Genomic DNA, 11,014 nt, shown 5'->3' with positions numbered 1-11,014 from the left:
AGCGCGGCGACGGTGTCGGCTGGGGCTTCAGAGGTCCACGTGTCTCCGGAGGTGACATTTAACAGCAACTTCCTGCTATAGAAAGACATTTCACAGCCATTAAAAGAGCGTATCATTTTTTTTTTTTTTATTAAGAAACACCTATTTACATCAACACACATCACATTTCTGGATAAATAGGATCATAAGAGAAGAATTAGTGGAGGGAGAAAAAAGAAAAGGTTTTTAACTTTTTCCTATACAAAATTATCTACAAAACATGGGCTTTTTCAGTGGAGACTAACATAAACACACATATATATATATGTACGCATATACATATATATAAAAACAGGTTAAACTACATCTAGTCACTGTGAATTATGAAGAGGTTATATTGCACTGAGAGGAAGACTAATGATTTCAGAAGCATTTATTTTTCTTAATACTGAATATGTTACAATACGAGGTGCTTTGTGTTTCTACGGTCAACACACCCGTCACCCCACCGCGAGAGAGAGCGAAGGGAAAGCGGACGAAATTAATATCGACGCCAAAACGTAAATTATTACGCGTTGAGAATCAAAACACAAACACCTGTCATTTGGATATCAGCGGGACGATTAGACAGAACGTCTCTGCGGGCGGTGGAGGATGTTGAATATCACGGAGAGATCTGGCACCCTGCTGCATATATTTACAAACCAAATACAGACAAATGGACAGAGAGGAATGAATAGGACAAACAATAAACTTTCACAACACTTTCCCGATGATCGTAAAATACGATGCAGATAAAGTATTCGGATCTAGCGGCCGACGTCATCTATTCGACTGAACTGTAAAGCGGTTCGCTTTGAAAACATGCAGTGTGACAGATCCGGGGCAGCTACTCTTACTCCGCCGTAATACGGAGATTTAAGATTTAATGTTATCTGAAAGACGCAGACAGACACGCTGCAGCCTTGGAACTGGCCTGGGATGTACATGAACACAATGAACACAAGGGGGCTGCCATGATTTACACAAACTGTAAGGCAACACCGGATTGGACTCGAGACTCGTAACCATCGCGGGTAAAGAAAAAAAAAACAAAAAGTGCCACCTTTCACCTCTAAGCGTGTGTTTTGCGTGTTAAACAAAGCGGTGTTACGTTTCGCCAGCAGACGCACACCCAGGAGAGGGTGTCATCGTGTGAAATTGTTGTACACCTAATAAGATTACGCACCCTGTTAAAAAAAAAAACATGCTATAAAACAATCACCACTGAGACTATCGGCATCGGGAATCTAAACCGACGTGGAAAGAAAAATACTGACCTGCTCGAGTACGGGCACGACTCCGCAGCTCTGCGGATTGTAACGAGAGGAGTAAAAAAACATTTCCTATTGTTTCTCGCGGCTAAAAATATGCAATGTAACCATGAGCGCGATGATCCCCTGTCAGAAGCCAGGTCTGTCAGTAGTCAGAGGATAAAGACTGAAATGAAAACAGCTTTCAGCACGCCGTCTAATACAAACACTTGACATTTCAGAAACACCGACTTGGCTGTTGGTGAAAATAGTCGCAATGAAAAGACTCCAGAAATAAAACTCACAGGACATTTTGAGTGTTTTAACAAGTCTCGCGCTCGAACACTGTTTTTCCTGATGGCTCGCAATTTAAACTCGAAGATGCCGAACCGTGATTTCATTATTTACATTTTCTATTTTGTGACAGATGCCGGTTCAGATTTGGTGTGTGTGTGTGTGTGTGTGTGTGTGTGTGTGTGTCCCCGCGCCCCTCTTTCCTCATGCTGCTGTTTCCCTGCCTCTTCCTGCGCCGCTTGCGAATTTATGCGCACAGATCCTGGCCTAAAGTAAACAGTCACAACACAATAGCTCATTCCACTGGCTCCGCTGTAATACAGCCCCGCGGCCACGATCTGAGCCAAACCGGCAATAACATGCTAAATGACTGAGTCCTCCTGGACACGGACTGTGAATGCTGTGCATTTACTGATTACATACACAGTGCGTTTAAATACTCTGTACAGCCATTACATTAGACCATTGTGGACGGCGGAGAAGTCTTTTAAAAACAGAACCGTTTTTAAACGGTTGATCGACGTTAAGCCGCTCTAGAAAACCAAAAAAAAAAAAAAAAAAAATAGAAAAATAAAAAAAAACTGCTTGCACGCCAGCAAATGACATGTTTGAGAGATGAAACTGATAGAGGGAGGAATGTCTGGCAGACCCCGGTGTTCTGGGACACTCGGGTCAAATCAGCTGTTTTCTTTCCGTGGAAATTTAGGGTGTCATCTCCTTCCTGGATGCCCTCCTATTTACGTAGACCTGCAGAAAGGAGAAACACAGGCAGAATGAGTTGTCGGTTAACACACACACACACACACACACACACACATGCGGGTTTACGGAAACAAACTATTCTTCCCCGAGCAAATCTATCAAGACTATTATTCCAAGTAAGCCCCCGAAGAGGAATATTTCCTCTTATTAAAGACAGAGCTGATTAAACTGTCAAGAAGCTAATAAAATATGCATGTAATGTTGGCAGAGAATTATTGCATGACTTACCAGACTTATTGTTATTAAGTTCCCAACGAGACTTAATTGATTAATCCAATTTAATCCAGAAGTTTTGGGGTTTTATTTTGCAGCGAGGAACTGAATGAGGACGCGTAAACAATTCGCGCAAACACACGGAGCTATCAGGAAAGGATGTCATATTCCCCCCCGAGCGCGTCGACACGACCAAACATGTTTGGGCGACTTTACTCTCCAGACATGACTCGAATCTCCACACGCTGAGTAAGAAACCATCGGCAACGTCTCCGACTTCCCAGGTTGGCAATGAAATGACATTTATCCTGATTAATCATTCATTTCAGTGAAAATTGGTTGTGTAACCTTGAGGTTGATGCAATTACAAGTAAGATACAAACAGGGACAAGCTCACATGTGTGTGTTTGTGTGTGTGTGTGAGGGCATTGAAATAAGCAGCGGCTCCATGATGCAGCGATATTAAAATTTTAAATAAATATGATTTCTTAATATTTTACGCCACATATCATGCCACTAAATTAAAACATCGACGAAATCTTTTTGTCTAATAAGACAGTCTTCCATTACTTGTACCAGTTTGACTGATTCCTGTGAAATGTAATAGAGAAAAGTTTGAGTGATCGGCACTTTTATATGAATTTCACAGATAATGCAGATGACAGATGAGGATGATGATGATGATGATGATGATGGGGGACAAACGCTAGGAAGAAGATGGTGATCGTCCTCTTCATAGCGTTTTTCCCGCCTGGCTGCAGGGTTCGCTCGCGGCTGAATAATGACCTCTATTATAGTAGCAATGCATATATCATAAAATATGGGTATTGTCACTGAAAATCTCATGACTGATTTATATCTGCTTTTCTAACATTTTGAAAATTTTCTAAGCACTTCTGCACGGATGCGCTCATACTTACAGGTACATTGGCTTTAACAGAAGATGAGATGGTTTCTCATTGACATGGTAGAGTGGGAATGGGTCAAATCCACCAATAAAATCAACTGAAAACAAAAGGATTACACACATAAATCATGGAAAAAGGAAAAAAAAAATACACACATACGCACAATGATGAACAAAACAGATGCTGTGACAGAATACACGAAACGACAGAAAAAAATGTGTAAATAAATAATGACGTGGGAGTGAATGATCCGCAGGGAGCCGGTATATCGCCGGGAATGCTTTTAGCCTTTTTTTTTTTTTTTTTTTTTTAAGGTTTGGAAAAAAAACACACAAAGTACAGTCAAAACACTCGGGCGCGGAAATCGGCTTAAACTTTCTCTCCGCGAAGCGCCTCGAGCCAGGAAACAGGTGAAAGCAGAGCAGCTGTCAAAACAACCTAAGCCTGTTTTTATCACTCGGAAACAGAGGTGACCTTCTGTAAAGCATCAAATGCCGAGCCACTTGTGTTTATTATCTCGATAAAGAGGTCGGACTCTAGGTGAGTTGCAGACGGGAGAGCGAGGGGGCCGTCCGAGAACGACTTTCCTCGTGCCTTTTGGCTCTTGAGCGAGAAGGACGGAAAGATCGGCTTAAAGATCCGCACGTCCGGGACCGAGGCGGAAACCTCCGTCCGACACTTCCGTGAAGGATAGAGGAGCCGTTTGGAACTCGGTTGGGCGTTAAAAAGGCTCTAAGTTCGGGAAAACAGCAAAACAAATGGTGAAGACACTTTGTGAAAACCAAAAGCTTTGGGGGAAAAACAGACGCGAGCCAGCCGTGGAAACTCCTGCAAGGCCAAATCAGTTCCATCCTGATAAGGGACGGCGGCGGTGGTCTGCTGAATACTGATAGGGGCAGAAATGAACGCCCCAAGCCGCGGGGAGCTGGGGGGAGCAGGCGGGGGCGTCCCTGTCCTCTGACCCTGACCACACACACACACACACACACACACACACACACACACACACACACACACACACGGCATTATACTTAGATGATAATAATGGCCTCCGTTCCATGACTGACTTTAGCGCTGAGCTACTGATGCTGCCAATGCAGAAAGAGGGTTATATAGATTTCAAGTCATAAAACAAGCGGAGCAATGGCCGCCGTACTCATGGGTTATAGATTGAAATAATCTCAAAGTGTTGTTTTTGAGTTGTTAAGTCGTCGGCTGTTTCTCGCCGGACAACCCGTGGACGCTTTTCAATGTATCGGAAATCGGTGATTCGGTCAGTGTCCTGTGTCGGGATCAATAAAAGGGCCAAACGAGGTGAGCCCTCTGAACGGAGAGGTAAATTAAAAGAAAAGAATTGATTAAATGATTAAAAAGTGAAATTTGATATGTTGGCCGTTATCATCGATACCACTTCTGCTACCATTACCCATTATAATAAGAACAAGAAAAAGAGGAAGGAGAATGTAAGCCAATTATGTTTCGGTTCAAGTGCAAAATGATTCGCAATGACGGCGTCTACAATGAAGGAGGAGGAACAATGAAATGCAATCTCTCCCTCACATAATTCCTCGTAATGGTTTGTGTGTTAAAGGGTTGGCGCACTTACAATGAACTGAAAAAAAAAAGGAAAAAAAATGAAAAATGAGACAATGGGCCGGGAGGCGAGAGATGGGGTTGGAGAGGTAAAAAAAAAAAAAAAAAAAAAAAAAAAGGGTGGGAAAGAGTAGACAAAAAGACAATGAGATACTAAAGCGAAAGCTATTCTAAAAGATATTCTAACCTACAGAGTTGTGGACTCAGTGTTTTAAGAGCTGCCTTCATTGCGGCTCCACGCTGATATACAACATCTCTGTCACGCACCGCCGCACAGCTATTAGCGCCGTGAAGACTCCTCATTTATTTTAAGTACACACATAATTGTTTTATGCTTGGTTATTTCCAGTGTGAAAACTCCAGGTATGTTTGATGGGAGAGCGTATTCAGAGTTCATCATCCATGCAAAACGGAGAGGGGTGGCTTTGAATCATTACCCGTTCGCTGATGGAAAAGGAGAATGTGAGGTCTTCTACGACAAAAAGAGATAAGCGCCACCAAGTTTATTTCACAAGGTCTTTCACACCCTGTTTATTTGTTTATCCGACGCGATCTTCATTTTGGCCCCGGATCGCCGACAACGCGTTTAAAAGGTGAACGACTTCACGGCGTATCGATCAAAACGCCGGCCGGAATTTTCCACAAGGCATCTGAATGAATGCATTGTAATGCTGCGGTTCTCTTGGAGAGCCAGGAGGACGGAGAGGATCAGGAATGAGTCCATCAGATGGACGGGAAAATCTTCTGGAGAGAGAAGGAGGTGCAGAGAATGGGTTTCCCCCTGAAGGGGGCGGCCGAAGACGAAGATCTAAATGAAAACATAAGAAGATGTTTTTTTTTTTCTGAAAACCATCATTCATGCCAGTTTAAAGTGTGATATATCAGAAAATTATGTAGGTCAAACTTATACAAATACAGTTTTCCCCTGTTTATTGGATGGGTTACAAGAAACAAAAATTCGTAAAGTGGCGACCATATTTTTAAGCTTCCGCCTTCTGTCAAACTCATTCTCACCACACATGTAATGATAATAATAATGATAATAAATAAATGTACCTACTCCTTCATATTGAATAACTCTGAATTTATTACTCATTTTGGATTTTAATTCTTGCACAATTTGTTGTTTTTCTAGAAGGCACACTTTGGCATACTTGTTTGGTGCCAAAATGCAGACATAGATTGTACTCTTTTGCGAGTGAAACTACCTCAGAACACAACAGACATAGCGTTTTTTCTCCTTGAAGCACAAACATGTAGACACCTTCCCAACTTTCCTGAAACAGCTTTCCATCTGCATCAACTTCTCTCTTCCTGGGCATTCAGGGATCATTTGCATTTCTCAATTCCACTTGCTGAAAATGGCATTGATGTGGATCCACTGCGATCTAATGTCACTTCCCGGGTAACGTGATCGGCAAGAATTGTGGGAAATGCAGCTTATTGTCAGTGCATGCGTTTGACTTGTTTATTTTAAGACAATCAGACCTTTTAAGATGTTATCGCGGGCCACATAAAATGATGTGGCAGGACGCATTTGGCCCGCAGGCCTTGAGTTTGACACTCGTGCATTGGAGGGTGCAGAAAGTTCGGGCTTGAAATAAATTAAAAGCGATCACAGGTCAACGTGAAACGGACAAGGCAAGAGGCTGAATGTATGCCATGAGCAGGAAAATGCACAGAACAATGCTACGGTCACCACCTCATTTTACTATAACAATAATTGAACTCATACATACGTAAAAATACATTTATATCACATAGAAAATGTGGTAAAGCAAAAAATCTGTGATATGAAATAAGATTAAAAAGTGAACCACGATATGGCGTTGGACGACTGTACATTATTATTTATATTTCATTATTAGAATTATATTTGTAAATTTTCCCAAGTATTGCCTCCTATGCGTACGGACTGACAGAAACCTGAAACTTGTGCATTTTATAGGAATTCACCCATCATTTGTTTTAATTGCTCATAAGGCTAATTCCTCACATTGCGGTTTCAAAGCGCATTGCATGCTTTCACTGCCATTTATGACACGTCATCATTGACTTTTAAATGACTTATTTCAGTGATTTAGAAGATCAAGAGCCTGTTTTGTGGCAAAAAAAAAAAAAAAATGTTGATAATTTAACTTTTTTTTTTTTTTTTTACAACCTGAGGATACAATGGCACCCACTCAGCAATCCATCCATCCCTCCAGTCCTCGTCTGCCGTGGCGCATTTTCTGGAGATGTGACTCAGCACAGAGGGCAGCAGTATAATTAGCAGACATGCTAAAGCAAGCTTATCCCGGCGCGAGGCTGCTAACTCCGTGACCTACTTTACAAAGAGGATTTTCCCCACCACTCACTCTGACGGTGTGTCTGCTAACCGCTGATAAGTCTGCGTTACAAATTCACACACAAATATACACACAAATAGCGAATTTTGAGCTAAAGACGGGCACTTATCGACGGTGTGTGTGAAGAGGCATGAATGCACACACACATGCAGAAAGGAAGCCGGGTACACCGCGACTTGAGGTCCTGGGTGTACGACGCTTCTCATTTAACGCACTGAGCGTAGCTTCTAGAACATCTCCGTGCAAGTGTGTCGCCGCACAAATGTTTGTATCGTCCCGCTCCCCTTTACAAAAAGCCTGAGCGCTCAAATCTAACCCGTCTATCTCCCTGGAGAGCGGGAAAGCGCTCGGCATGAGTGGAATCCCTGCCGTCGCTCCTTATTCATGAAAAGCTCATCTTCTGGAGGGGTTTGTTGCTGGATATTACCTCCTACCTCCCGTTTTCCCCTCTGCTCGCTCTTGAAATACACCTTCTCTTCTCGAAATGCACCCGACACCCTGTCTCAACCTCTGTCTTGGCCCCTGGCGGGGATGATCATTCCCTTTCCTCTTTTTGCGGCGCAGCCAGCTGTGGAAGTTATTGACCAGCAAGGCGCTAAATGAGGCAGGTACAAGGAGTGACCAGAGACCTCTAACTGTAAGTACAGGTCATTAAAGCTTGCAGCCCCGAGGTGGCGTCCAGATCTTTCCGATTGGAAACACCGGCATTTTAATCTAATGCATTGCTTTTCCATGTGTCTGACATGGGGGGAAACACTTAAAAACCCTCAGCTATGAAGCCCATGTTGAGGTTTTACGAATACTGTAATTTCCAGGCTATTAAGCGCACCTGAATATAAGCCACACCGCCTACAATTAACTAAATGAATATATGTTTACATACATAGGCATCTACAGATACATACTGGAAATGCTTTGCTTCCCAAACAGGTGCCTGGAACATGGCTGATGAAAAAGAATAATAAATAACACAAGGAAAAATCCATCCATCCATCCATTTTCTATCTCCACTTTGTCCTACTCCAGGTGATCTTTGTCTTTTTTAGATATGAATTAAATACATACCGGTAACATCCACAAATAAATACTGGAAATGCTATTTTCCCCAAACGGGTGTCTGGAAAGCGGCTGATGAAAAACATTAATAATACGTAACCACCGTCCATTTTTGTCCTACTCCAGCTAATGGCTATCTTGATCTTCCTCCTGTGCACTAAAAAAAAGTTGTCTTCTACGGTGTCGGAACTGAACGGCTTTAGAATTTCAAGGTAATTTCATCGGTCCGATGTGACGAGGCTACATGTTTCGGCGGCGTGAAGCTCATTAGACCAGAAAAATTTGCATTGTTGTTTAAACCGCTGTGTTCAAAGCGTTGGAAAAAAGAAGCGGCTTATAGTCCAGAAATGACGGTAATAAAAATCAGATACATTTTGAGTATCTAGAATACCAAGAATAAACATGTTATTTCATTGTCATCACGTTTTCTCTTGTCGGATTTTTTTTGTTTTTTGTCTTATAACTCTTGACAAAGATTATTCTTTATTATTGTTATTGTTATAATAATAATAATTATTATTATTGTTATTTTATTTTTTTTTTTAAAGCCCTGCCCTCATAAGGATGACTGATATCAGTAGAGACGTACAGCCTGGAAATTACAGTAGTTATTTCAAAACCTAAAGTTCGGTCATTGACAGATCCGTTGAGGGTCGGAGTCTAGAAGGTGTTTGTGGGGTTTCACACAAAAAAAAGCTTTGCAGCTTCATCTTAAAAAAAAAACAGAAAGGAGCAGTTACAAGCCATTCAAATAAAAATAGAGTCTATGTGCGTGTGTGGCGGAAGCCATCACGCTGAAAGCCAACAGATGTGAAGTCATTTTCTTCATCACACAACGCTGACACAAATATCCAATGTAGGTCTTTTGCTCAAAGCTTCATTCAGCCGACTGCACAGATACTTGGATTACACCAGAGTGAAGGCTTTTTTTGTCAGTTTTGTCGTGTTTGAAAGAGCGGCCGATGCTTCAAATCTAATTTCCTACTTTTGCAACTTTAGGGTCCAAAAAGGGGAAAACTAAAGCGATGTGACAGACACACACACACACACACACGGAGGAAACGGCTGCGTTGATACGACTCTCGTCTCACATTTCAACTCATTCTTCTTTTTTTTTTTTTAATATATATAATTTGTCACATCGTGTGAGCTCAGCATTTACTGGGCAGATCATTTTAATCATAAAGACATTTCTCTGGTCGAGTGAAACTGCAGCTGAGACTGAACCAGCTTTAAACACCGTTAAAGGGATTTTATAGCGCATCAAAAATGATATATTTATGAATATATATTCATAAGGGTTGTACGGTGGGGTCAGCCGTTGTATAATTCATTCATTATCTATACTACTTATCAAAGTCGTGGGGGGTTGGAGCCTATCCCAGATGTCATTGATCGGGTGAGAGGGGTTCACCCCGGATCGATCACGGGGCAACATTTAGAGACGCACAACCATTCACTCTTTCGTTCACACGTCACACAGAAAGAAAACAGCTCGCTCTCCGATTTAAACGTTGTACGGTGACACGCGACCCGTCACTCCATTGTTGAAACATCACATAGAGATGTTCAACCATTCACTTGGGAAACTGGTCTCAAAGAAACTGTATGTATGTATGTATGTATGTATGTATGTACACACATATTGATGTACATATACACACACACATATTATATATATATACATAAACGGATATGCATACAGGACTGTCTCAGAAAATTAGAATATTGTGATAAAGTTCTTTATCTTCTGCAATTAAAAAAAAAAAAGACTTTTTCATGATATTATAATATTTTGAGATAGGATTTTTGACTTTTCTTAAGATGTAAGCCATAATCAGCAATATTAAAATAATAAAAGACTTGCAATATTTCACTTGATTTGTAATGAATCCAGAATGTATGACATTTTTGTTTTTGTAATGGCATTACAGAAGATAAAGAACTTTATCACACTATTCTAATTTTCTGAGACAGTCCTGTATATACACACATACTCATATGTATATATATATTTTCTTTTCTTTTAACTTTTCCTTTCAGGAGTCTCCAGAGTGTATCAAGCTTCTCCATCTAACCCTATTCCCCTCCTGTATTTATCCTCCTCTCTCACACCAACTACCTTCATATCCTCTCTCACTGAGTTCATAAATCTTCTCTTTGGTCTTCCTCGAGACCTCCAATACCTGCATCCATCTACCAATATATTCACTATCCCTCCTCTGTACATGACCCAACCATCTCAGTCTGGCTTCTCTGACCTTCTCTCCAAAATATCAAACATGTGCTGTCCCTCTGATAGACTCAAATCCTGATACTGTCGTCCATTCTCATCACTCCCAAAGAGAACCTCAACATCTTCATCTCTGTGACCTCCAGCTCTGCTTCCTGTCACTTTGTCATTGTCACTGTTTTTTAGAGCAAACAGCATGGCGGGTCACAGCCACTGTCTTGTACACCTTTTCTTTTCATTCTGGCATTCCTTTCATTCTATTGTATAGTTAGTCCACCCATTCCAACCTGCTGGAACCCGTCTACCTCCTTTCCACTCTCCGTTGCTCTGGACTGT

General features: G+C 41.5%; 1 protein-coding gene across 2 annotated transcripts in view; it reads right to left on the bottom strand.

Annotated features, from left to right (window-relative positions):
* Positions 1-107: 107 nt before the first annotated feature.
* Positions 108-11,014, bottom strand: part of nkain4 (sodium/potassium transporting ATPase interacting 4) — a 59,269-nt gene continuing 48,362 nt past the window's right edge. Inside the window, exons 6-7 of one of the 2 annotated variants that reach the window (XM_086141696.1) lie at positions 3,461-3,545; positions 108-2,312 (exon numbers count right to left, since the gene is read on the bottom strand). In XM_086141696.1, the coding sequence (XP_085997822.1) occupies positions 2,303-2,312; positions 3,461-3,545 (95 nt within the window). In that variant the 3' untranslated portion in view covers positions 108-2,302. The remainder of the gene's footprint in view (positions 2,313-3,460; positions 3,546-11,014) is intronic. The other variant, XM_086141698.1, reaches the window with a different exon arrangement.

This window comes from Fistularia commersonii, chromosome 34 (assembly GCF_037954325.1).
Source record: "Fistularia commersonii isolate RoL2024-O1a breed Wild chromosome 34, RoL_Fcom_v1.0, whole genome shotgun sequence".
Lineage (NCBI taxonomy): Eukaryota > Metazoa > Chordata > Actinopteri > Syngnathiformes > Fistulariidae > Fistularia > Fistularia commersonii.
This window is presented reverse-complemented; position numbering and strand designations above follow the sequence as displayed.